This window comes from Gnatocerus cornutus, chromosome 7 (assembly GCF_029298725.1).
Source record: "Gnatocerus cornutus isolate USDA-ARS CGAHR chromosome 7, icGnaCorn1.1, whole genome shotgun sequence".
NCBI classification, from domain to species: domain Eukaryota; kingdom Metazoa; phylum Arthropoda; class Insecta; order Coleoptera; family Tenebrionidae; genus Gnatocerus; species Gnatocerus cornutus.
Genome location: NC_142239.1, coordinates 13,655,294 through 13,680,602, shown reverse-complemented (window position 1 = coordinate 13,680,602; position 25,309 = coordinate 13,655,294). Strand labels below are relative to the sequence as shown.

Sequence of the window (25,309 nt, the reverse complement as noted above, 5' to 3'; positions counted from 1 at the left end):
CGCTTTATGTTAATTCCAGACCCGTTGATATTTCAAAACATTTTACGGTTACTTCGTTTTACCTTCAAATTCCGGCACTGACAATTGCGTTTTTCGAAATTGAAAGTGTCAAACGCAAAGAAAAATAACCTACATGTGGCACAGTGACAGTTGACAGTCTGACACTGACAGCCTATTGACAAGTACCAAGGTCACGTCAATGTGGTTATGTCATACAAATAAAATCGACTAACAAACTTAAAAAATGAAAGAGTCGTGATTTTTACGTCCCAACCCGTCTTGTTTAGTGCATTAAATCACTTTTGAAGGCTATAAATGTAGGGCGTCACCGATGTAAACATAACCTAAAAGTCGGTTGAAATGGAAACGAATTCAGGAGAGTCGGGTTTGAGTACACGGGAGGCCCTCGGGAAACTCCATTTTGAGATCGAGACTGCGTTGCAACAGTTGAAATGGTCACAGAAGGCGAGGTTTGTGACCCGCGAGTTGGGGAGACATTTTGATCTGTTTCTTGCAGAAAGTCAAGATCATGGATTAGAGACACGTTCCACCATTCAAGCCAACAAACAACGATCAATTGGGTGTCTTCTAGTTTCCAATTATGGGCGATAATAAGTCTGTTTATTGCATGTTTACTTGACAACAGTCTGGTTCTATTGAGTGAAAGTATTATTATTCTTCTCTTGCTTGTCTGCAATGTGGCGGTGGTATTGTACGACAACAAGTTGCGGCACGAGGAAGTCCCGACTAGAGTCCAAGCAGTGTTGGACAGAATTAAAAAAGCAAGCGCAAGTGTTCATTGGGAGGCTCAAAATTATCCAAATTTGTGTTCACCATTTTCGCCTTGTATCACTCTTCAACTCACCTACAGGGATAACCAACTAGTCAACTTACCATGGGCACTTCTTGTTAAAGACGACATCATACTAATCAAACCAGGACAAGTAAGCCCTGGCTATTGTGAAGCTATCGACAAAACAGCCGAATTTCCACTCTTACATGCTAAAGAGGTGTTTTCACCATCTCTACAAAGTGCCAATGAGATTTTCAGTGCCCCAAAGTCCAGAAAACCGCTAGAAAATAAGAAGTACCGACTCCTAGAAACTCCGTATCTGAACAACTTAAAAATTTATTTAGAACAAGCTCTAGATCGTCCAAGCACCTTAGTCCAACAACAGAGGCATCTCGTTATGATCAAAATCATCGAACGATTTTTATTACCGTTTAGTCTCATCGTTACTTTCACGGTCAATTTATTTCGTTACTTCTTTCCTTTGGGTGAAAATCACGCCACGATTATGTTTCTAGTCGTTCCGGCTTCGGTGGTCTTACCTTTATTACCTCTCGTATTTCCGGCAGTATGGAACTTACTGAACTACTTCGGTTTGGCGCGATTTCGCAGTATTTTAAACATTTCGCGCAAAAGCGAAGCCACCAGTGATAACCCGTTGGAGGAAGACACGGAGAATACGACCATTGACTATTCGGAATTGACATATCGGCGCCAGGAACTATGGGATAACTTCGTTTCTATAATCAAAGGAAAACCGGAGCTTTTGGTGCATTCAGCCAACATTCTCCACGTCCTCGGATCAGTTACTGTAAGGAAAAAGAAGTGAATGGAAGTGTGGTAATGTTAGAATTTCAGGCCCTCGGTTGTGTGGACAAGAAAGGGATTTTATCTTGGCCGAACCCAACAGCCGAAAAAGTGTTCTTCCTTCACAACAACGAGAACAGTTCGCCTTCTTCCAGTTTAGGGAACGTCGCGGATTTGTCTGTTGATGCAGACAGTGCTGGTGGGACTCCTCACCATAACTTCGAGAGTCCCAACTCGGCCACTGCTGAAGTCCTCGATCTCACTCATAACCACATGGAGCCTTTTAAGTTGCATTTTGATGAGCACAACTGGCAACAACACCTGACTTCTTTGAAGCCTCTGGGGCTGGCGATTCTGTTGAACACGTGCAATGCAGAGACTCAGGTAAATCTCGGTTTGGAAGAGTCGTGAAGTCATTTTTATTGTTGCAGGAACACTATTCAGCATTCTGCAGCCACATCACCTGCGAGGCCATTTATAACGAAAACCTAGTGCCCGTGATAAATCGAAGATGCCTTTGTGAACTAGCTAAGGAGATCGGTTTCGTGGACCAAGCCCAAAAGATCTTTGCCTTAGAACAGCAACTTTCGACCTTCAGGCACTTGGTAATTGAAAATACTGCGATTTCGAGAACTTAACTTTTCTTGCAGCAACCGGAAATGGTCCGTCGCGATAATAAATACGCTCGTTGTTTGCAAATGTCGACGAAACTCAAGTTTCCTTTCCCTCACATGTTCGCAGTTGTCGTTAAAGAACTGAGTAGTGGATCCATGCAGCTTCTTTCCGAAGGCACAGCGGACATAATTCTCGATTCTTGTGTCGATTATTGGGATGGTCTCGACCTCTGCCCCTTATCAAACTCCGATAGGAAGAAAATCCAAGATTTTTATCAAAGAAGCAGTCTCACGGCTTATTGTACAGCTTTTGCGTACAGACCTTTGAACAAGAGCATCAGTACGAAGTTGAGTAGAGTTTACTTGGAACTACCGAGCGACAGTCGACATCTGTATATGAATTACCGGAGCCCCACACCCGTTCATTGGGACTGCAAAAGCGTGTTGGAGCCCAAGATTAAGACACCTTTAGGGCAGTTCTACAGCACCGGTAAATCAGTTGGTGGTATTGCAGTTATTATGTTAAAAAGTCGCAGATTCTTTGTTGTACAACGATCCTCCGACTTTGGACGTGTCGGACGCCGACAGCTGCTTCCAGATGCAGTGCAATCAGGTTTTCATCGGGATGGTGACCATGCAGTACCAAGCGCTGCCCGACATGGTAATGCATGATTTTGTTGGTACCCCATTAATCAACGATTCTAGTAGAGCAAATAACGAACAAGTTTATGTACTAGTCCGCTAAAGTATCGCTTTACATTGTCCGTCCGTAATCGTTTCTCCCTCGATTCAGGTGCAATTAATAGAGCAGTTGGAGCGCGCCTGCATCCGCTTCGTCCACTTCAGCAAGGAGAACGAGCTCCGCTCTCGAGTTTTCAGCGAAAAAATGGGCTTGGAAAGCGGTTGGAACTGTCACATCTCGCTGTTGAGTGAACGTAACAGGTAAAATCCGTCAGTAAATAGGTCGTTTTTGTAACTGTCCAAGTGCTTGATAATGTCACATTTCAGTTGCAGATTCTTTTAATTTCGTTTCATTTAACACGTGACTTTGTCACGTCATCCTTCACAATCATTTTTACTAATCTTTGTTCACTTAAATGTTTGTGTGTTTTATTGTACTAATTCTGGGAGGACAGACGTGATAGTGGACAAGCCGAAAAAACGGTTAATGCCAATCCTAGGAACGAGAGGCAGAGGCGATTGTCGCAAAGTGCTCGCAAGTTAACACCACATAATGATGAAAAGTCTTGTTTACTCGATAGGTACTGCAACTACACTTAAAATTACGCACAGAGCCCACATTTCATGGAGGTGTCCAAATCAGTTCTTTGTTTCCAAATCATCTACTAATGAACCTTGAATCTTTACAACAAAGAACTTATTTCATTGTTAAACTATCTGTACCTCTGCATGCACGTACACCGGCTATGAAACGTGGGTAGTATAGCAAAACGTACGTTGTAGCTGGTTTGTGCTTACTGCTTAACTTAATTACCATGGCAACCGATTGATTATCATTAACCATCATTTAAACTTGACTTTAGTAATTTGGAGTCTTCACGTACAATGAGTTTCTCGGCCCCGAGTGCTATAAACATGGAACATTCAGTGGTAAAATTCGACACGGAACAAGAGCACCTGTATAAAAACTCCAGTGATCAAAGTGGAGTTTACTCCAACAAGTTGGCAAGTCATGATAGCGTGCACATACACAATGATATCAACACCTCACATGATTGGCAGTCGTTGAGCTGTCTCACTGATAGCACCGAACAAAGTGCCCCCATTAATTTCGACATGAGCAACAGGGTACCTTTTTTATAACACTTAGTGTGCTGTTTCGACGTCTTTTTCGTCATTTACCACCGCAAATCTGCACTTTGCAAGATTTTTATATTAATGCGAATTCGAGATGCGCCACCAAAGTCTTGTTCTTTCGATCGCTCTTCATTCAAGCGTGTTTAACAGACCAACAGGTGGTGGATCTGCAAATTCATGGGCAAACCTCACCAATATATCATCTTCACAAAAAATGAAGCGGCGAAAGCAGCACACGCGCGTCCAACCCCACTAACTGCTTTCATTTTAGGCGAAGCTTCCCCGAGGGATCGATAAAATTCGCCCCCACATCGAGTTGATAGACAATGTGCCCCTTTTAGTCTCGCTTTTCACGGACTGTACACCTTCAGCCACTCGTGAAATGTTAAATATAATGCAAGATTACGGAGAAATCGTCTGTATCATGGGCTCCGCTGCGAACTGCGAGAACGCCGGGATTTTCATGCAAGCAGACGCCAGTATTGCTGTAGTTCCCATGTACCCCCAATTCTGCCAAAAAATCACAGTTATCCAAAAACCCCAAAACTGCGACTCTCCTATAGATCTGTCTCGTGATTTGAACTCCATCCCTTGCTCATTGTGTCTCAAACGTGAGGATCCCGTGTCTTTCTACCACCTCGTCATGGAAGCTCGTCATTTCATTACGATTCTCTGGAGTTCCATCCAGTTTTGGGTAGCATGCTGTGTTATTTTAAGTTTGATGCAGTTGGTAGCAGTCCTGTTGATGTTACCCCCTTTGTTAACCATAGGCAACGTGTTGTGGTTGGCTTGTGTTGTCATTCCTTTGTTAAGTGTGTCTCTGATGGGTCTTCCGGTTGATCCAGAAGTCATGAAACGACCACAAGGAAAAAACACAGTTGGGATTAATCTCGATATTTGCTTCTTCATTCTGTGGTGTTACGGATTAAAGTTTTTACCAACTGTTATCGTTGTTCTTGTGACTTTTACGGGAATCTTGACGGGACATTGTGTCGATTTTTGTGCCATCCAGAACTGCACGTGTCAGTATTTTTACCTACCGACGGAAAATGAATGGAGCGAGGAATCTTGGACTTTGTCATCGGCAAGACTAATTATTGTGTTCATTGTTGTATTGCATTTTGGTGAGTTCTGCCATAAGACCCCACGAAAAATTAACTATTTCGTTTTCAGTGATTATTTCTGTAGGATTCGTTGATAGAGATCATATAGTATTCAAGAGACCCCCGCTCAAGAATTTTTTTTGGCTATCCACAATTTTTATTTTGTAAGTATCGACAGATTTGAAGTTATGGCGTATGATTTCAACAGTTTATTTTCAGAGTCGTAATTCAAAGTATTTATACTGTTTTAAATTATTATAATTTAAAGAAGAGTACGGAAGACTCCGTGAGATTTAGTATACCAGTTTGGGTGATTATTTTTGCAGCTTTGTCGCCGTTTTTAATTTTAATAATTAACGAGCTAATCAAGCAACAAGAAATTAAGTGAGTTTGAGAAAAATAATTTAATTGGAGTTAATTTTGCGTTTGCAGGGTCAATAAAAGGTTCCGAAAGCGTGCGAGATTGGATTTTGGAACAAAATTAGGGATGAATTCTCCGTTTTAAAAGCAACCAACTTTGAATATATTTTTATATTTTACGTGTAAAACCTTGTGAATATTTAATATGAAAAATGTGACTTTTATTACGAACAAGACTGGACTGTTTATAGTCATTTTAAATAAAAGTGTTGATTTTATTGTACTATTTTATTATCACACATTTAATAATAAAATTAAAGTTCATTCAATCTAGTTAGATTAAAAGATGAGTAATACTAGTAGAAATTAAAATAAATAAAATAGATTTAAAATGTACTCAAACATAATTGAGCAAAAGGAGCCAATAATAAAATCGCGGCTTGTTACTCTAGAAGCATTAATATTGCTAAATCGAGTTTAAAATGTGATGCAAAATAAAATAGGAATTGAAAAACAATTCAAAGTTATATAATTCTATCATTACTCTTAATTGACTTTTGTAACTAGTTTTGTTAATCAACAAATACTAATAAGTGAGTACTCTAACCCACGCTTTTGGGGTGTTTCTAATTACGTGCATTGTCATAAAAACTCAATTACTTTGTACTTTGCCAGTCAATTGAGAATAAAGGAAATGAAAGACTCCTAAAACGAAATTAAAATCTGTAAAATAAAATAAATCCTAACTTAAGAAATATTGCACGAATCTCAGGGGTTGTCTGGCAAGTCTAACACCTCAGAAATAAAGGAAGAAATATCGGTGTTCATTTCCTTGTGTTTGACGAGAAAATCATGATTTAACAACTGGTCATAGTTTGACCTATCAGTGTACTTTTTTTGTAAACATCTAGTAATGAAGTCTTCGAATTCGGTCGTAAACTGACCAGAAGGCAGCCTTGGTGGGTCATCAGTGACCACTTGTTTAAGTTGTTCAAATGGTGAACCCCATTTGGGGTATGGGAACTGACCTGTTGCCAACTCTATCAGCGAAATCCCTAAGCTCCACACGTCCGATCTGATGTCGTACTGCGAAGGATTACCCTGAGGATCTATTCTTTCCGGCTGCAAAACAACACTACTTATACCACCTCTAAATTTACATACTTTTAAACTTACAGCCATGTATGGTTTGCACCCAGCATCAATGGTCTTTGCTATAGAATCAACTAAGTAGCCACTAATACCAAAATCACACATTTTCACTTCGCCATGTCGACTAATTAGAATATTGGAGGGTTTGACGTCTCTGTGGATGACTTTGAGACGCGAATGGAGATAGTGGAGAGCACTGACTACAGCAAATGTGATTTTACCTAGAAAATAAATTGGTAACACTGAAAACTTGGGATAATTTCATACCTAACATATTTTCTGGGATTTTTCGCCCGTGTCTGAAAACTTTCGCATAGAATTTATCCAAACTCGTATCCATAACTTCCATGCAAATCCAGACGTCGCCCTCACGGAACAGAGCTCCATAAAACTGGACAGTATAAGGGCAGTCACTGCTTCTCATTGAGATGTCTAAATCAGTCAACAGTCTTTTCTGTTCTTGTGTATTTACAGTGGCAGCGATGCGTTTTACAGCCATGATAGTCTCGCTAGGGACATGTTTCATTTTTTCCACTATCCCATAAGCCCCTCGCCCCAAATCTGCGATTTTTTCTAAATCGTCGGCTTCTACATCAAAAGTCCGGTCGCCTATGGTTATTGTTGTTCGTTTATCTAGGTTGGCAGGAGCGATTCTAAAAAATTTTGTAAAAATTGAACTTCCTAACCTCGAAAGCTTACATTGGTGGAGGATCATCAGATACTTGTAATTTCGGCAAATTATGCTTCTTCTTACGTCCAGGGGCTGCCATGGTCTTTTCAAGCAGTACGAAAGTTAACTGAAAATTACTTGTTTACAACAAACACATCAAGTGACTATGGATGTTCTGTCACCAAACAAAACAAGTGACAGTATAGAAGGGGTAACAACGTTACAACACGAGTCTGGGGAAAGAAATCTCACCTTTAAAGGTTTGAGTAGGAAAGGTGAATTTCAATATTTTTAACTGATTATGACCATATACGGCAACTCGTACACTGAAACTGGGATAGTTGGTTATTTTAAAATGTCAGAGAAGAGGGCGCTGGTGATATTTTCACCATTACCAACTTAACAAAAAGAAATTTATTAACACCGTTCAAACACTTTGTACAAATTAGGCAAATTTGCGATTTCTAGAATTGCAGCGTTCTCTGTAAACTTTTTGGGAGGTATAAAGTAATCTTTGACTGAAGAGTACACCACGTGTTCTGTTATCCACTTCCAGTCGTTTCCCTCCCACGCCGATTCTTCACTCATTTGGGAATAATAAAGAGCTGTTTCTTTGGCAAAAGTATCGAAACATTCTTTTTCGCTCTCCCAGTTAACTTCCGTCGCCAGTCGTACGATGTAAACTGGAAGTCCGGCTATATCCGGCGTATATTTATCTAAAAATTAAAGTTTTAGGAGACCTTGAAGTTTAGAAGTGTGTTGGCAAGTCTGGTTTTCCTACCAACCTAAAATTAGAGGCAGTGAGTTAAGTTGGCCTTCTTCATCAATATTTATGGAAAAATACTCTTGCAACATTTCTCCTTTTTCTGTTAAAATCTCCGTGACTTTTTGTGCTAGATCTTTTTTATCGCCGTCTTCGGGACTCCATCCTACTTCAGGTTGTTCTAGCCCTTGCAATGCTAACTCGTAAATGGGCAAAGGTTTCGAAAAACAAATAGAGTCGAAATTTTGAAAATTGTACAACAAAAACTGGTACAAAAGCTCGTACAGAATTTTCCGTGTGTTGCACAAGAATAATTTTGTACTGTACTGAATCAGAGCCTGAGAGGGGTCAATAGTCCCTACAAAGACATGTTGGGCAAAAACATCACGAAGGACTCGATGGCAGTTTTTTTCAATCGATTTTCGCAGGTCTAGGATACTTGTTAGTTCGGTATCAACTCTACGATTTTAATTGTAAAAAAGAAAATGGAATAAGTGGAAATACCTATTCACTTTAGAGGCCAAGGAGGCACTCATTCCTTCTTTAGACTTGGAGGAGTTCAGATCTAGAATACTTTTATTGTGTTCTTGCGCCCCAAAAAACTTATCCAGCTTCTGGGTTGAGGAGTCTGTTCTAACTAGGTCTTTAGGTTGGATGGTTTTGTTCCCCTTTTCGGGGTCTTTGAGTGGTAGGGCTTCCGTCTGAACTCCCGGAAGTTTGGCCTAAGGACCAAAGTAACAAATACTGAAGAAAATTGAGAGAGAATTTACTTGAGTATAATATATCCTGGAATTGTTGGATTTCAAAAGTTTTGATTCCAACGCTGCGCAAACTGCTTCCACGATCTGTTCCTCGTTCAGAAAATGCACTTCGTGTTTAGTTGGGTGCACGTTAACATCCACAGTCGCAGGGTCCAATTCCAGACTCATATAGACAAAAGGATGACAGTTTTTTGGCAAATAAGTGGCATACACCTGATCAATACATTTTTTGAAGTCTGAAAATTGAAAATGAAGAAATTGAAGAGAAGTTAGTCTCAAACTCACTCTGGCACTCAACTAGCCGGTTATTAATAAAGAGAAGAAAAGTGAACTTCTTGCTAGAGTAGTTCACATTAGTCATGTACCCCCCTGCTTTGAATTTTAGAAGATCATTATCCACCTGGAACTCCACTAATTCTCTTGCTATGATGTTTCCATAGACAGTTCTGATGTTATCGACACAGGTGGAGTCTGGAGGCGTCCTAATGTCGTTATTTTCAGTGGATTTCCTTAGTGCAAACCCCACTTTGGAGTTATGTATGGCGTATTTTCCTACAACTTCTGATATTTTTTGGTACTCTTCTGCAGGGCTCCTGAGGGCTTTCTTCCGGACATGCATGTTATAGAAAAGATCTTCAACTGTAATAATAGTTCCGTGATTCCCGGCTGTGGGTAACGGGGCCCCTTGCAGCTTCCCATCAACAAAATTAGCTCTAAACCATATTAAAATTCTCACATTACAATCTTACTTATAAGCGCACACGTCGTTGCAAGTCTTTGAAACAATAGACAAGTGAGCTATATGACTTATACTCGCCAGGGCTTCGCCCCTAAACCCGTACGTCGCTATACTTTGCAAGTCATCAAATTCCCGCAGTTTTGACGTCGTGAAGCGTTCGCACACAATATTGAAATCGTCTTTCCGAATTCCGGTGCCATTATCTTGAATCTGGAAACAAATTAGATAGTATTACTCAACACCTTTTTTACAGACCTGTAAAAACTTGAGCCCGCCGTTTTTCACGGAAATTTGTATGTTTGTACTCTTGGCATCCAAACTGTTTTCTATCATTTCTTTCAAAGCGTTTGCCGGACGTTGTATAATTTCCCCCGCTGCAATTCTGTTGATTACCGCCTCGTCTAACTTTTTAATTTCTTGGGGCTCCATTTCTAACCTCGCTAAAATTTCAAATGTGGGGAATTTCGTTTTTCACTACGTCACGTGTCAACTGTCAAGAACAGCTGTCAGAGCATGACAACAATTTTTTGTTTATATGTCAACAACTTGTATTTAAAATAGCGCAATGTGGGTATTAATGTTAATTGCGTTATTTACGGAGTGGAAGTAATTAATATTCCGAGGTCGTCTCAGGAACGGGTAATTTAACTTACGATATTTTTAGTTGCGTGTAAAACTTTCCCTGTTTAGTTTTTGATTGGATTTCCATGTTTCTTTAGATTATTCTTATCTTGATACCCCACCTGTGTAAGAAGCTGTACCGATGAAGCCCCTTTTTCACGTATGTTTGAAACCTAGACTCTCCTTGAAAACCATACAAAATGTAATAAAACTATGGCAGTTTTCAGTAAGTTGCGAAACTGTTTAAACTCAAAAATGTGGTTGGTGGGTGATTTATCACCCCCTTTAAGTGTACCGACTGTTATTGGCACTTTTATAATTTGCGTTTTGAGTTTTTACATTTTTAAATGGTTGAGTGGTGATGGAAACGTCCCCATCAGAGATTCCTCAAAAAATCACAGCTGGACTCCTATAAAAATCACGGCAAAGGTAACTTTAAATCACCCATTTCCAAATCTCAGAAGCTTGAATTTAAGGCGTGGTACTGCTCCATTTGCGAATCCTTCTTAATTAATGGAATTGGGGTCTACTGTGACTGCTGTGGCGTTTGTGCAGACCCTGAATGTGTAAAAAAAGCAAACACAAAGCTTCAGTGTAAAATCGTCACGAGTAATCACGACCGCCATGTGCACCACTGGGTCAAAGGTGAGCCCCCATCATCATAAACCTCTTCCTCTAAACTTTTATTTAGGGAATCTCCCTTTGGGGGCGACATGTTGCCACTGCAATGAAGACTGTTCAATTGATCCTGGTCTTATTGACTTCCAGTGCTGCTGGTGTCAAAGAACCGTGCATACAAACTGTCTGTCTAAACTATCAGAGCAGTGCGACTTTGGGCCTTTTAAAAACATGATTGTGCCCCCTTGGTGCGTCCAAGTGGCCAGACGCAAAGGGGCTCTAAACAAACATCTTTTATTGCGGGGAGTGAAAGATCCGGGTTGGAAAAACTGGACTCCGCTTGTTGTAATAGCTAACAAAAAGTCCGGGAATAATGATGGGGCTTTAGTACTTTCGGAGTTTCGAAAATACCTCAATCCCGTTCAAGTTATTGATTTGAGTTCAAGAAAACCACCAGCGGCGTTGCAATGGGCAGTTTTACTAGCTCCTAAAGAAATCAGAGTTTTGGTTGGAGGAGGCGATGGGACAGTGGCGTGGGTTTTAACAACATCACATAAACTCGATTTGGATGTAAGTAACGGGAATTCATCCTCGCAATTTTAACGTTGTTTTAGCCGGAGCCCCCTCTCGCGATTGTTCCTTTGGGAACCGGAAACGACTTAAGTCGTGTTTTGGGGTGGGGCAAAGAAAATCCACCGGAATTGGACGTGGGGGAGATCCTACAAAACGTTCAAGACGCCAGAATAGCACAGTTGGATCGGTACTAACAATAAACAATGAAACTCGTTGAATTTACATCTCATTTTAGGTGGAAAGTCGAAATTACTTCCTCTAGACACTTAGGTTTGCGCATTCCAAGTAAAACTTTGTACATGTACAACTATATAGGCATTGGAGTCGACGCCCAGGTCGCATTGAATTTCCATAAGACCCGGGACAGCCTGTTCTATGTGTTCAGTAGCAGAATTTTTAATAAAGTTGTACCCTTGGTCGAGGTTCCACTGCTAACGCCTTAATTTCAGATTCTATATCTTTGTTTTGGTACCCAACAAGTCGTCACTTCTGATTGTAAGAACTTGGAACAGAAACTTGAACTGTATTTGGATGGGAAACACGTCGATCTGCCCGAATTAGAATCTATTGTGATCTTAAATATCCCGTCTTGGGGAGCTGGGGTTAATTTATGGGGTACTTTTTCGGGGAAAATGTACAAACTTTACCACTTTGTGTTTTAGGAATGCTGGGGAACTCTTCCACGAAACCATCTCAGTCGTATCATGACGGCGTTTTAGAAGTTCTGGGGATTTACTCGTCTTTTCATATAGCACAGTTGCAAGTTGGGCTTTCAACGCCGGTCAGATTAGGACAAGCAAAGACTGTTCAAGTATGATCGAGTTTCAAATTCCGCGCCCTTATTTTGACAATTTGTTTTGTACTTAACGTCAAAACGAGGGCACGAAATTCAAAATATTATAATGACGAATTTTCAGGTGCGACTAAAAGCGAAATCTCCCATTCAAATTGATGGGGAACCGTGGGAGCAACATCCAGGAGTTCTTACAGTCACCCTGGTAAACAAATGCCCAGTACTTATTAATCAAAATAGATGTTAACTTGCATTTACCCAGTATTCAAATATTTGTCTCGCCATTTTCGAACTTATTGTAGTTTTTAGTACAAACTTTATCCACGTTATGTTAAATGTGATGACTATTAAGAATATCAAATGTTTTTAATATCGTTTATGTTTTGTGATAATAAATTTTAACACACTTTCAAGGAAAAACTTTTGTACGTAACAACACCTACTCTTCGGGAATAAACCCAAAATGTATCCTCATCCGCTCGTAAAACACAAATGTGAGGATAGTTTGAGGTCCGATCCTTAAAAACGCGGGAATATACCCCTTGAAGAACCCCAGCGGTCCTTCTTTCGCTGTAAAAATAACTGCGTCGATGATCCTCTTAAACTCCCCCGGTTTCGCGCTCATAATTCGCGTTTTCAAGACATCAAGCGGTTGCGTGATTGTCGTTGATATCACCGCCTGGAACAGTTTTTCAAACACGTTTCACCCCCCATTCCAACTCACCGCCCCCATGCTACAAAGAATATGTGTCAACAAATCATCTTCAAACTCCGAAGCCATGGCTAACTTCTTGAGTTGATCGTACGATGTTAATTGGCCTACTGCCATAACGCCGGCTCGGAAAGAAGCGGTTTCCGCCCCTGTAAATAACTTCGAGAAGCCCTCTTTCTTGTACACCTGAATTAGCCCATCAAATACGTGCTTGTAACTGAAACTCTCGTTAGGTGGTGGTGGTATTGTCTCCAACGTACTTCACTCTCTTGTCCGGGGGTAATCGAACGTCGTTCTGCATCCGAACATTGACCTTATCAGGAGGAGTCCCGATGAAACCCCCGAAAGTCCCGGCGAAGAAAGCCACACCGATGCGGCTTCCTACACTGGAGTCTCTCCCCATGAAGAGTTTAGCCGTGTCGTAAATCCCAAAGCGCACGGTGGAGTAAGTTAATTGACGCAACAAAGAGGCGGTCAGACCGTTGTACAGCCCAACAGCAATGCCTTGAAGAAGGAGTGAAGGTGCGGTTTTAAAACACCAGTCTTACCATTTCGTTTTACCAGATCTACTGTTAGGGGGATGATTGACACTTTTTTACCGCTTTGGGTCTGAAGTTGCACCTTTAACAGATCTAACGGATGGGTGAAACAAGCAGCCATGGCTGAGGCTAAGCCGCCGAAATACCATCGAGGGACTTTGTCGACGGTTGACATTGGCAATTGGGATTTAGATGGGTCAAGTCATTGTCAATCTGACAAGTACTTGTGGTCTGCGAGTCGGAATCGGTTTTCGTTGGGCAGTTATCTAAGCATTTGCATGTTTATGTGACACTTTTTTGTACAGTTGATAACGTTTTTTATTGAGTTGTTTTCATAGTGCCCCCGTTCGGTATTCAATATAAAATGAGGTAATTTTACCGCTACATCTGTTTTATTAGTGAAAATAAAATATGATTTTATAAAAATATATAAACAACAATATTGCAACTTTAAAATACATAAAAACGTAAAACCAAATCATCTAAAACAGATATTGCAAAGTTATTACTTACGACCGATTTAAAACAATGTCACTTTGAAACATCACCAACTTGGGGACTCCCCCAAACAACAACTATTTTAGGCTTCGACTACTTAAATAAATAACATTCGCTCCTTGGATTGTCTTTGAGACACGTCCAAGAAGTCGCGGTATAAATCTCTACTTTTGGGGACATTCATCTACCCTAAACCAATTCCCTACTTAAAACAAGTTAAACACTTTTTGGCAAGACCCCGAAATTGAACCTCAGCTGTTCAAGAAAAACGAAGGTCAAAATAGTCTGGGGCGCCAGTCTTACAAAAGCTGGCACGTACCCTTTGAAAAATCCCAAAGGCCCAAGTTTGGCAGTATATAAAATAATGTCCCACATTCCCTTAAATTCTCCCGGTTTGGCATTCATTGTACGAGTTTTGAGCACATCGAGGGGTTGGGTCAGTGTGGTGGCAATAGCTCCCTAAACAAAACTTCAATGAATGAACTATCATTAATTTTAACTTACCGCACTGAGACTAGCAACAAAATGAGTAGTTAGATTGTCTTCAAAATACGGCGTCGTCAACAACGTTGTCTTTATTTGGTCATAAAATGATAACTGGCCGACAGTCATTAGTGCCGCGCGAAACGTCGCAGCTGTGGCGCCTGAAAACAAACGGGTCATTCCTTCGTCGCGGTAAACTCTCCAGAGGCCATCCACTGCGTTTTTGTAACTTTAAACAGAAGGAAAAAGTGAGCTATCTGGGGGTGTATAAAAACAATTACTTGAGACGTTTCTCAGGTGGAAGTTTGATGTCGTTTTGCATCCGCACGTTGATTTTATCAGCAGGGGTTCCCACAAGGCCCCCAGCTGATCCAGCGCAGGCTGCGAGAGCCACTCGACTTGCAAAACTACTGTCTTTGTCCATTCTTTGTTTTACCATTTCGTAGATTCCGAAGCGGGTGGTGGAGTACGTGAGCTGGCGCAGCAAAGAGGCGGAGAGGCCGTTGTATAGAGCTAAGACACCTAAACGAGAAAGGGGGTGTTAGTGAAAAAAGTGGACGATTGGGGGGTGTTAGTAGTCCAACGGGTGTAAAAAAAGAACACCGAGAGAGTATAAAAGGGGTATAGGTCAATCATAATTTTGTACGATTTGGCACTTCGGCAACTCGTTAACTTGACTCATCAAATATCTAACAACAGTTGGCAACATTTTGCTAAAAATAAGTCAAGGATTCAAGTGATACGTGCGTTAATTACGGAAAATCTGCCGAGTAGCTATGCTAAAATATTTTTAGTTTTTATCTAAATAGAGAGGAATTTTGTGTTTTGCAGGTAGTTGGAATTAAAGAAATGCTCTAAAAATTACCAAATAAATTACTCGACACTTTTTATGATGCTTCTCTGCATAAAAGGTGAAGGCTCTACGAAGTCTCCTGGCGCCATATTCTCTTCTGCAAAGGTACTTACTGGCTGAAAATTTTAAAAGTTTGAAAATATGCATGACGACAATTTTTTTGGCCAGGGTTTAATACTATTATTAAATTGTTACTCGAAAAGGCAATTTTCTACAAACAGATAAGCAACAAAAGCAAGAACTGATTTTTTTTTAAATTACACTTTTCAGTGTTCTCATCAAGGTGTTCTTTTTTGAGAAAAAAACATATGAAAATCGAGTCAAAAATGTAATCTTCAGGAGCTTTGCATTGCCAAAGCATGTCGTTGATTAAAACAATCTTTTATTGTTGTTACTTATTTAGCGATAATTGTGAGGCAAAATCTATCCTGCAAACCAAGAGAAAGTGTCTTAGTCATGTTTTAGTTACTTAAATCATCTTTTTCAAGACATTTTAATCGTTGCTATTCTCAAAAACTGTTTTTATCTTGACGTCACATTATTTGACACAAATAAAAAATGTTTGCTCAATCAAAGACATGACTGGTAAGTTCAAAGCCGACTGAGTTGAGTTCACCATATCTCTGTGCGGTGTGTTGACTCATCATGAAAAGGAAGTTTCTGTTTAATATTTAATGAACCCATTAAACAACACTATCTGGTTAATTTATGAAAGTTTAATTATTTGAAATAAAACATTTCAATTTAGATGTGTTTTGTAACCATTAGTACCAACCACACGGTGTGAAAACCCCCACGTGACGTCAATAAACGTCAAAATATTCAAATCAAAAGTCAATGTCAGTCCAATTTTAAATTAATTACCACACAAAACGGTTATTTATGTAAGTTTTTAGAGAGTTAGCCACACATTACGAAATCACTACCAACGATAATTACATGTTAAGCTATCTAATTAACATCGAAGACGGCGATCCAGGCTTCTACTCCTAATTTCTACCAGTGATATTAAAGAATCTCACCCTGCTTTTTGACAATGTTAATAGTCAGTTTTACTACAGAAAGTTTCCCCTCCTGTTGTGTCTGAAGTTGGACCTTTAGCAAATCTAGAGGATGCGTGCAGCAGCACGCCATGGCAGAGGCTACGCCCCCAAAGTACCATTTAGAAACCTTCTGTTCTTTGGCCATTGCGGAAAATTCGGCCTCGACCTGAAAACAGAAATCACGTGCACCTTTCACCGACTGCTACTGAATGACAATGAGAAATCCGATTTTATCGAATGTTATCAAAAGCAGTATTTACTTTATTATTAGCCGAAAAGTTCAAAAATTAGCGCACATTCGACGCCACCTTGCGGCGCGTGAGTGACACATGTCATTTTCTAGGTTATGTTCAATAAAATGCGTTTTTCAGAGTGAACCGCAACGTGTTGGGCGTACTCACTGCGACTGGGGGCTAATGAAGGTGGATTCCTGGCGTTTACGACAGGTACGTCTTCAAATCACATTTGTCGGCGGTGTAAAGGGGCCGTGTCAAAAATCGAATCTAAACAGTCAAACAGACGTGCCTGTCTTCCGCATGGTCCGTACACGCCACCACGTGAATGCCCACTAATTTATAAATCAATTTTGATACGTATCAAACCGCACCACTGTCATTCAAACTGTACGTGCGCTCGCCTTGACCTCTATTGATTACATAACGACGCTGAATGAATGAGTTTACAGGATCGCCGAAATGGCCACCATCAACCCACTGCTGGTGTCGTTGGACATCAAAGCGACGGACAGAGTCATCTCAATTAAGGAAAATGGAAATATTGATTCGAATTTCGTGATAACGCACCTAATTAAGCAGATTTTGGCCGAAAATAACAAGTTGTGTTTTGTTATTTTGCACAATACTTTGGGGCACTACCACAATGTGGGGAAGCGGTTAGGGTACGATTTTCTCAAGCGCATTGAAGAAGGGAGCATCAAGACAATTGAGCCTCTAAAGGACTTGGTTGATGACATTGGCAATGACACCAACTATTTCCTTGATGATAAGGAACAAGTAGTTAAGGCGCTCTTTACTAATATTAAGTCAAGTATTGATGATTTGGCAGCCTCTTCACCTAACAAAGTGTATCTGATTATTGATGATATAAGTCACTTATTAGACTTAGGAATCGACTTAAAGTACATTATAAGTTTTATAAACTATTGTTTAAGTTTGATTGATAATGAGAGAATTTCTGTTGTGATTAACACGCATGTTTGTAGCAAATCAGATGAGATTATCTGTAATAATCTGAATTATGTCTCTGATGTTGTAATCGAGGTGATGCCTTTAAAAACGGGTTTAAGTAGGGAGGTTACGGGAGTACTGAACATAGAAAAGTCAGGGAATGCGCAGGTAACTCAGTTTCATTTTAAGGCTTATGATAAGGGGATAAAAACTTTCCATCTTGGAGAGTCTGTTTACAATTTGTACAAATAGACTGATTTTTTTTGTTTTCGCTTTTATATTTTATAGTATCGCTGTTTACAGTTAATAATACATGTATTGCTAATTAACTCGCAAGTTTATTCCTGTCCCTTTTTAGTATCCCATCTTAAAAAAATACTTCTAAAACAGTAAAAAACCTTTGAAAAACAGTCGGTAATTCGGACTCGAAGGGCACTTAAAAGAAAAATGGAATTAAAATATAAACAAAACGATTCGTTGGTTAATTTGAAACTCCCCCCATTTTTAGGGTTTTTTGAAATTGGGGGGCAAAAATTAATGTAGTCGTTTTTTACGTAAATAGAGCAATTCCTTAATAAATATCGCTTTCTTGGCCCGAAAGTTCCTGAACGGGCCCCAATGTGCTCAAATCGTGTTGTCAAACAACTTTAAAGCCTCAAATTCAGGGTATTTTGGGGCTAATCTGGGGATTTCCGTGTTTTAGTGTTGGCGACAATGGTGTCAATTGAAATTTAAGATCCAAGAGTTGTTAGATTTTCGATTTTGCCTGTTTAACAAAATGAACCCCCTCAAACGTGGAGCTCTGATAGTAATAGAAGGTGTGGATAGATCTGGAAAATCAACGCAATGTCGAAAACTCGTGGAGTCTTTGAAATCACGAGATGTCAACGCGCGTCTCATAACCTTTCCAGACAGAACCACTAATATTGGAGGGATCATCGACCAATACTTAAAACAAAGCAATAATTTGTCTGATGAGGCCATTCATCTCTTATTTTGTGCCAACAGATGGGAGAAGAAACAGGAAATGGAAAATTTGCTCAAACAAGGAGTTACACTTATAGTGGATAGATACTCCTTCTCAGGAGTGGTGTATTCTTCTGTTAAAAAAAGTAAATAGCAACTCAGTCGTTTGCTGTAATAACTTCTTTTGTTTTAGATATACGAAAGCGGTGGTGCCAAGTTCCTGAAGAAGGACTGTTAAAACCGGATTTGGTTTGTTTGTTGACTTTAAACCAAACAGTGATGTCCCAAAGACCTAATTATGGCGATGAACGCTATGAAAATAAGGAAACTCAGGAAAAGGTGGCGCAGGCTTACAAAGAAATGTCTGTGGAGCAAGGATGGGAAACGGTATCTGCTGATGGTAATATAGAAGACATCCATGGAATTTTACTTGAAAAAGTCTTGAATAAAATTAAGGACGTGAAATCTCAACCGCTGCAAGAATTACGTTTTGAGAAGGAGGTTACATGAGGCTTAATTATATTACATTCCAATTACATTACACAGGGTCGTTATTTTCTAAAACATTCACTCTTCCTTTTCCTATTTTCCAAGATGGCTCCTATAAATTGCCACCAAATATCCGGAAAATCTAAAAATGCCCTCTAAATTTCCATACATCAACAAACAACCGATCTAAAAGTCAATAAAGATTCAGAACCTCGCCAAACTGTAAAATCTAGCCATCTTCAATTCTCTATGTCATATTATTTGTCATTTTTAAAACCCTCAATGGCGCAAAGTACGACAAAAATCATTAAAAAAGAGTCCGGAAAGGATAAATTGTCGACTTTGCATCGTAACCCTTTCTTAAATTTCCTACAAGACTTCAGAAAAAAGAATAGTGGATTATCTGGATCTCAACTGATGCAAAAAGCGGCGGAAGCATGGCGGAAAATGAGCGACGCAGAGAAAAATCCGTATCATGAAATGGCGAAAAAGGCACCGCGAAGACGACGCCGAAGAGGAGGAATTCGCAAGCGTCGCCAGCAACGCACTCGCAGAGAGGAGAGTGAAGACAGTTATTAAATTCTGTAGAACAGGGAAATGAAACAAAATTCTAATAAACAGTTCATTCATTAAGGTTTTGAGGTGTTTTTTATTTAGGTCTCTTCAGGTTTGGTGCTGTAGTTCAGTTTTCCCGTTGTACCTTCTACCTAAAACGTTTTAATTATACATTATACAATAATCATTGAGGCATTTCAATTAGAAAAAATTGATCCATTTTATTATTTTTCTATTATTATGTTTGATTTGACAACCTTGACATCCTGAAATTATTATTGTAGATCACTTATTACAGATAACAGTAAAAAACTGAGTTTATTTTTTCGTATATTATAAGTAAAAAAAAGCTAAGCCAGGATTTATTAATGTCTTCTCGGCTTCTTCTTTGACCTAAAAATAAAACCACTTGATCAAATTGAAATTCAATGACCAACTTACTTTTTGGGTCCCTTAACAAAACACCAGTCCACACCAATGGTTTGTCCAAGAAGAAGTGAACCATTCAAAGCTTCTCTTGCAGAAAACGCTTCTTCATAACTTGCAAATTCAATTAAAGCATATCCTTTAAGGAACCCCGTGCGCCGATCTAGATTTATACTGATATTTTTAATGGGTCCAAATTCAGAAAACTTTTCACTAAGATCATCTTCACTAGCTTCTTCATGTACTGACGTAACAAACAAAATCCATCCTTCCACGGCTAAAACAGTAAATTTGCCCACTCTAGCTTGACTAAAATGTTAATTTAATTACATTTTTGTGGTCCTGGTTCATCACCATGATCTCCAGCGTCTAAGCTTTCATATCCGCGGATTTTTTCGTGTTCTTTGGATTCTCCCGGGCCAAATCCACGACCTTTTCTTTTAACGACTTTGTCTTTCAGGCGAAGAACACTCTCTGTGAATAGTTTATTAGAAATACAAGAAAATGTAACGAGTTTATAACCTACGATCGCCTTCATCTTCGACGTCTAATTCGACAGAGTCATTAATATCCAGCACATCCGCCATTGATATTTTAATGTACGCTCCACTTAATTACGACTTTTTGTTCGATTTTCGATTAAATTAACGAATTTCTAAAACCGCCACACCACTTCAAAGAGCCAAACTTTTTGTTGATGGCTGATAGCTGTCAAGTGTCAAAAATACGTCAAACGGAGCGTCAAAGAGTTTACGAAGTTGATAGAGGTGGCGAGTTTTTCTTTCCGATTGATTCGCCATCTAGTGTCGGAGAAAAAAATGTCCTAAGGGATCAGAAATTTTGAAAATTGGTTGTAATTTTAGAGCAAAATTTCTAATTTTTGGATAAACGACCAACTCACGCTTTATCTAAATGAGATAAATGCACTCTTGAAGGACCTCTGGACTTGATTTAATCAAAAATGTTATAGAAATATCGAAATCTCAAAAATTTTCAAAATTTTTTTTGTTCCCAACACCACACCAAATATTTGAGATATTTTCACTTTTCGAGCAGAATACGTTCAATGGCCTGTCTAGAATGGACATACAGTTTGGGGAATTGGCACCCGATGCATGGAATAAAATTTAATAGAAAGGGGGGACACCGAGCGCGAAAGAGATTCTTGCATTCTTTCATTCTCACACACATCAAGAAACATGAATTTTTGGTGAGTCCAAGACCGATTAATGGACAAAAGGATGAGCGCAACAAATAAAACAATAATTGCTATTGGAGCGAGGAAGATAAAAATAAATTACCCCCATCAGCGCGAATGCATGCGTCGTGGCATTGTTTTATGATTTTTGGTAAGACGAGGTGTTAACATGATTGCTCTTTTAGTAATTCTTCGCTGTTAGAGAGATTTGGTCGTTCAAATGCAAAATGCAACAATTTTACTTTTTTATGAGTAATGATAGGCATTGTCTTTCTCAATGAATTTGAGTTACAATTTTCGAGAACTTTGTCGCTAAGATGCGTTGAGGGGAGTAATACCACCCACTGACACTACTCCTCTCCCACTTCTTATTAAAATTGTTCCCATTCATCGAGTATCAATTCCCCAAACTGTATAAAGGACCCCACGATATTTATAATCTTTTAATTATTTTCCTCGTCCTCTGGAGACTTTTTTCGCTTTTTTTTAATTTTCTGCCTCGTTTTGTCGTAAACAAGTTAAATTTTACAGTAGCGAAAAGTACCAGCCAAGTTAAAAATACCTTTTTTCATAAAATATGTAAGTTTTCTTGGAAAAGCTAAAAATATATTCGTAGATAAACAATAGTCCCATAATTGATTAATTTCCCCCCACAAACATATCGTGCAGGGCAGACGTCAATGTATCGATTTTTGGGGTCATAACTTGCTCGTCTCTGCAACCACGTAGTCGGCGCCGTGACGTTGTTGAAGAAGGATACATTGGAAGAAAATACGAAATGTTTCCTAACAGACAGACTTGAATCAAAAAGGTATTAGAGCTTGTTTTTATTATTCCTTCTTGGTCCGAATTGGTACAATAGCGCCAATATCTCGTTTTTACATAACAGTGAAAATATCCATAGCAAATTGTCTCCGATTCTCGCAATCGTAGACAATTTCCCCAAGAAATCGCAAAATCTTTTTTTTGTTGCAGATATGTCCAATAGGCAAAAAACAATAATGATATATCCCAGTCCCGAGTCCACTGTGGTGATTAACAACAATTTGTGCAATTCTCAGAAACACTTTGTTTATCAATGTCTTTTGCGGACTGTTTATCACAGTGATTAAGTGTAACAATAAAGAGCGTCGTTTATTCCCGGAACAAACGTCACCAAAGGAGGAGTCGCGCTTTTCTACGTCGCATAAGTGGGGGGACCCACTTGCGTTTAAATATCTGCCAGCAAATTTTTTCAAACAATCAGTGACTTGTGACTAGAAAGGTTTCAAACCTCTTCGGTTTCAGTTTTTTAATTTTATTTTTTCCATCGTCCCACGTTGTATGGGTAAGTTAATTTTTGTATTAATTTTTGCGCAATTCATTTGGTGATGACACGTGCTAGATAGTATTCACATAGACTTATAAATAGAGCAGTATGGTTGAGTTTAAGACGCAATTTTTCACCGTTGAGAGAATAAAAAAGGGCTTTGAAATGGTGTGTGGATTTTACCAAAGGTTGTGGGATGTCTGACGTAGGTACTGTAGGATGACGCATCTCTGGGTACACGGTAAATCATGTGATTACCGATGACGCATCTGTTACCCCAAATACAGTTTTCATATTGTTGCGCAAAAACGTGGAAGATGTTTATATTGTTTAATTCCAAAAATTTTAACGAGGAGAAAGGCGATTGGTAATTCCATTCCACGATATCTATCATTATCATTATGTTCCAATTAAATCTCAAGGTTTGAAATTATCACGGCCAAGCACACAAGGTATCCAAGCCAAGAATCTTCTCTTGGAACTTTGTGGAAGAAAGCCAATGGAAAATTCGCATGTGAAAACTTGCGATCCCCTCCATTCTCGCACATGTTCAACAACCAAAATAATTCCTCCAAGTCACGTCATTTTCACTTAGTACAGCTGTGATCTACTTTGAACTTTGATCGTGTTAACCTCTGGGGGCGCAGACTTTGAAAACCTTTCTTTGTAGTGAAGAGCTGTTCCAATATTTGGTGAACGTGCAAAGATAATGTTTATCGCTGACGCGTCGGAAACTGTCTCAATTCCTTTTGTTCTGATTCTGTTAATCTCACATTTCAGTTAGTTTGATGCTGAAGAAGTCTTCCTCCACCAGCTGCTAGAAAAAAGAAATAAATAACAATAAAATGGTACTTATTAAGTTCACCAAATCTTGGCACATCCTCGATCAAGACCCTTTTCGCCCCCCTAAAATAATCTCTTTTGTTTAGAGCGTGAGAAACAATCCCAAGATAGTACGCCCCCTCGCCCAGCTGTTTACGATGCAGCTGTGCAGCAGCCCCATGTTGGTACCCCCAACAGCGAGGGCCACCTCCCCGTCGGGGAGACGAGCGCCGAGCGTGATTACGTCCCCACCGTTGGTCGGTGGGGCTGCGAATGGCCAAGTTGACTCGCGCAAGCGAAAAGCTGGGGTTCAGATTGCACCCTCCTAGGGGGGTCGGTGGTGTCCTCCGTTCCGGGGGCTCCCATATTTACCAACAACACCAACTTGTTCGAACTTATTGAAAGAACGCAAATTGAAGGACCATGGCCCGTCAATCATCCACTGCCACTGCCCAGGTGGGCTGTCCAGCCCGAAAACTCTTATCAGCTAGAGTCTTTGACTCAGTTTGAGACGTTAGCTGCTAACATCGAGATGCACGTGCAGAGATTACTGGAGGACCATAATTACAACACGGTCGGGAATTTCATCAAATTGTATCAAAATTATAAGAACGATGATTGTAGTGATTTCTTTAAGTTCTTCCAGAGGTGAGCTCAACTCTTTTAACAAACAAAAACTTGAATGTTTATATTGCAGTTATGAACCTCCCATTACCGCCGACCATCATACTTGTGTGGGCTTAGCTTTAGAGCTATGGAGTCGGTTGCATCAACTCGAGTTGAGTTTCCCAGAGGTTAGTCAACACCTCTTCTTGGTTTCCTGCGAAGAAAACATCGAGGCCTTGAGCGAATACACTGCTTTCAGTGAAAGATTAGTCACTGCCGCTTACGAATTAGAGAAAGAACACGTTCTCTTATGCCTAAAATTTCAAATTAACGAACGCCAAGGACTATTACTCTGCGATCCCGGCTATCATGTTAGCCGAGTCGTCACAGTCATGCAAGACAGAGCGTATCCAAACACAGGTAAGACATCCAACGTATTGGGGCCCCCTTTTTTAATCAAATGAAAATTTCACAGGCTGGTTTCTTCAGTCCGAAGAAAACAACATTCGTAAAGAATACAACTATCAATTCTCCCCTTTCAACGAGAAGTTCGTCGAATGGAATGAAAAAACAACAAGAAACGGTTTCCAAGAGACATTCACTGGCTTGATTTACGTCGCCCATCCCTACTTAACAGCAGTGGATGTAACCGAGCGCAGGAATTTGGTGTACAATTTCAGGAGTTTACTGTCGCGTGATCCAAAAGGACATTTAATCGCAGGAATTTACTTCAAGGTGAAAGAAAATTGTGAAGAATTTACCATTTTTTATCAAGATATGGGCAAACAGCGGGTGAAAATGAAATTTTCTGCCTTTACTGAACCTTTCAAGGTGATTCGTTTTGTAATGTTTGTACATTTTTAACGTGTTTTATTACAGATAACGGATAAGGCCTTCACTATTATTACAATTTGCAATGATCAGTTGAATCTACCTGAGGGCACTCTTCTGCAGATTTTAATCCAACTTTCGGAATTGATGCTTGATAAAACTTATTTGCGGCAACTTTTGGAAGTTAATCAAAATATTAACGTTATGTCGGCCAATAACTAGCACATAGCAAATACAGATCGCATTTTTCATTTTGTTTTTGTCGCCATTATCGGATTGTTGCTTTTTTATCAATTATTTGAGTAACTTTATTTTTTCTATATACTTACTAACCTATAAGTATTGTATTCAAGTTATAATGTAGGGAGGATTTGGATTGTACTCTGCTACTATTGCTAGTAGAATAGAATGATGCTTGAAATTCCGTTTTAATTACATTTCGATTTAAAATTTAATTATATTTACAGGATTAATAAAGTTATTATCAAGACTTGTTTGATGTTTTATTATAGTATGTTCCTGGAGACGAGTCAGCGCCTAATCCAGATTTTACTACATTCGGATTGGATGTTTTGATGCACGCTTCACTGGAGTGCAATTGCGGAATTTT

At 39.5% G+C, this 25,309-nt stretch overlaps 11 protein-coding genes and 1 long non-coding RNA gene across 17 annotated transcripts; 7 read left to right on the top strand and 5 right to left on the bottom strand.

Annotated features, from left to right (window-relative positions):
- The first annotated feature begins 52 nt into the window (after nt 1-52).
- Nucleotides 53-5,770, top strand: l(2)k05819 (transmembrane protein 94-like protein l(2)k05819). 2 transcript variants are annotated; one of them, XM_088041966.1, is made up of 13 exons: nt 53-470; nt 518-1,601; nt 1,649-1,981; nt 2,029-2,202; nt 2,248-2,701; nt 2,748-2,872; nt 3,005-3,153; nt 3,348-3,473; nt 3,756-4,020; nt 4,301-5,153; nt 5,203-5,296; nt 5,352-5,516; nt 5,565-5,770. In XM_088041966.1, exons 1-13 carry the CDS (start codon nt 361-363, stop codon nt 5,635-5,637), a joined length of 4,005 nt encoding a protein of 1,334 aa, XP_087898092.1. In that variant the 5' UTR covers nt 53-360; the 3' UTR covers nt 5,638-5,770. The 2 variants fall into 2 exon arrangements, with proteins under 2 accessions (XP_087898092.1, XP_087898093.1); XM_088041967.1 differs by lacking the exon at nt 3,348-3,473.
- On the bottom strand, nt 5,352-7,701 carry lic (dual specificity mitogen-activated protein kinase kinase lic). Its single transcript, XM_088041976.1, has 5 exons — nt 7,567-7,701; nt 7,344-7,441; nt 6,912-7,297; nt 6,669-6,865; nt 5,352-6,614 (listed from the first exon to the last, which is right to left on the bottom strand). The coding sequence occupies exons 2-5, from the start codon at nt 7,412-7,414 to the stop codon at nt 6,261-6,263; spliced, it is 1,008 nt and encodes a 335-aa protein (XP_087898102.1). The 5' UTR covers nt 7,415-7,441; nt 7,567-7,701; the 3' UTR covers nt 5,352-6,260.
- A 12-nt stretch (nt 7,702-7,713) lies between these two features.
- On the bottom strand, nt 7,714-10,069 carry Mlh1 (DNA mismatch repair ATPase Mlh1). The gene is made up of 7 exons (XM_088041968.1): nt 9,833-10,069; nt 9,588-9,787; nt 9,124-9,551; nt 8,848-9,074; nt 8,582-8,799; nt 8,100-8,536; nt 7,714-8,030 (listed from the first exon to the last, which is right to left on the bottom strand). The coding sequence occupies exons 1-7, from the start codon at nt 10,004-10,006 to the stop codon at nt 7,732-7,734; spliced, it is 1,983 nt and encodes a 660-aa protein (XP_087898094.1). The 5' UTR covers nt 10,007-10,069; the 3' UTR covers nt 7,714-7,731.
- A 56-nt stretch (nt 10,070-10,125) lies between these two features.
- On the top strand, nt 10,126-12,602 carry Dgkepsilon (diacylglycerol kinase epsilon). Of its 4 annotated transcripts, none has more exons than XM_088041973.1 (10): nt 10,126-10,216; nt 10,297-10,358; nt 10,426-10,627; nt 10,675-10,843; nt 10,890-11,386; nt 11,431-11,576; nt 11,625-11,793; nt 11,839-12,004; nt 12,052-12,200; nt 12,307-12,602. In XM_088041973.1, the coding sequence occupies exons 3-10, from the start codon at nt 10,454-10,456 to the stop codon at nt 12,427-12,429; spliced, it is 1,593 nt and encodes a 530-aa protein (XP_087898099.1). In that variant the 5' UTR covers nt 10,126-10,216; nt 10,297-10,358; nt 10,426-10,453; the 3' UTR covers nt 12,430-12,602. The 4 variants fall into 4 exon arrangements, with proteins under 4 accessions (XP_087898099.1, XP_087898098.1, XP_087898097.1 ...); XM_088041972.1 differs by having other exon boundaries at nt 10,419-10,627; XM_088041971.1 differs by having other exon boundaries at nt 10,297-10,627.
- On the bottom strand, nt 12,544-13,708 carry LOC148171266 (mitochondrial dicarboxylate carrier-like). The gene is made up of 4 exons (XM_088041979.1): nt 13,443-13,708; nt 13,155-13,398; nt 12,907-13,111; nt 12,544-12,861 (listed from the first exon to the last, which is right to left on the bottom strand). The coding sequence occupies exons 1-4, from the start codon at nt 13,606-13,608 to the stop codon at nt 12,622-12,624; spliced, it is 855 nt and encodes a 284-aa protein (XP_087898105.1). The 5' UTR covers nt 13,609-13,708; the 3' UTR covers nt 12,544-12,621.
- Nucleotides 13,709-13,806: 98 nt separating this feature from the next.
- On the bottom strand, nt 13,807-16,802 carry LOC148171265 (mitochondrial dicarboxylate carrier-like). The gene is made up of 5 exons (XM_088041978.1): nt 16,712-16,802; nt 16,290-16,476; nt 14,696-14,936; nt 14,436-14,643; nt 13,807-14,390 (listed from the first exon to the last, which is right to left on the bottom strand). Exons 2-5 carry the CDS (start codon nt 16,453-16,455, stop codon nt 14,148-14,150), a joined length of 858 nt encoding a protein of 285 aa, XP_087898104.1. The 5' UTR covers nt 16,456-16,476; nt 16,712-16,802; the 3' UTR covers nt 13,807-14,147.
- Nucleotides 16,682-17,826, top strand: Elp6 (Elongator complex protein 6). The gene is made up of 2 exons (XM_088041980.1): nt 16,682-16,756; nt 16,996-17,826. Exon 2 carries the CDS (start codon nt 17,006-17,008, stop codon nt 17,747-17,749), a length of 744 nt encoding a protein of 247 aa, XP_087898106.1. The 5' UTR covers nt 16,682-16,756; nt 16,996-17,005; the 3' UTR covers nt 17,750-17,826.
- A 336-nt stretch (nt 17,827-18,162) lies between these two features.
- LOC148171263 (thymidylate kinase) lies at nt 18,163-19,004 on the top strand. The gene is made up of 2 exons (XM_088041981.1): nt 18,163-18,609; nt 18,657-19,004. The coding sequence occupies exons 1-2, from the start codon at nt 18,276-18,278 to the stop codon at nt 18,971-18,973; spliced, it is 651 nt and encodes a 216-aa protein (XP_087898107.1). The 5' UTR covers nt 18,163-18,275; the 3' UTR covers nt 18,974-19,004.
- Nucleotides 19,005-19,102: 98 nt separating this feature from the next.
- Nucleotides 19,103-19,579, top strand: LOC148171262 (uncharacterized). The gene has a single exon (XM_088041985.1). The coding sequence runs from the start codon at nt 19,202-19,204 to the stop codon at nt 19,529-19,531; it is 330 nt and encodes a 109-aa protein (XP_087898111.1). The 5' UTR covers nt 19,103-19,201; the 3' UTR covers nt 19,532-19,579.
- tsu (40S ribosomal protein S12 homolog tsunagi) lies at nt 19,561-20,695 on the bottom strand. Its single transcript, XM_088041984.1, has 4 exons — nt 20,460-20,695; nt 20,264-20,407; nt 19,949-20,210; nt 19,561-19,900 (listed from the first exon to the last, which is right to left on the bottom strand). The coding sequence occupies exons 1-4, from the start codon at nt 20,518-20,520 to the stop codon at nt 19,873-19,875; spliced, it is 495 nt and encodes a 164-aa protein (XP_087898110.1). The 5' UTR covers nt 20,521-20,695; the 3' UTR covers nt 19,561-19,872.
- Nucleotides 20,696-22,365: 1,670 nt separating this feature from the next.
- Nucleotides 22,366-23,591, top strand: LOC148171260 (uncharacterized). 2 transcript variants are annotated; one of them, XR_015770495.1, is made up of 3 exons: nt 22,372-22,458; nt 23,221-23,288; nt 23,370-23,591. It is a non-coding gene; the product is annotated as an uncharacterized LOC148171260 (long non-coding RNA). The 2 variants fall into 2 exon arrangements; XR_015770496.1 differs by lacking the exon at nt 23,221-23,288 and having other exon boundaries at nt 22,366-22,458; nt 23,370-23,552.
- A 100-nt stretch (nt 23,592-23,691) lies between these two features.
- LOC148171259 (uncharacterized) lies at nt 23,692-25,189 on the top strand. The gene is made up of 4 exons (XM_088041983.1): nt 23,692-23,910; nt 23,960-24,288; nt 24,344-24,699; nt 24,748-25,189. The coding sequence occupies exons 1-4, from the start codon at nt 23,795-23,797 to the stop codon at nt 24,919-24,921; spliced, it is 975 nt and encodes a 324-aa protein (XP_087898109.1). The 5' UTR covers nt 23,692-23,794; the 3' UTR covers nt 24,922-25,189.
- Nucleotides 25,190-25,309: the final 120 nt, after the last annotated feature.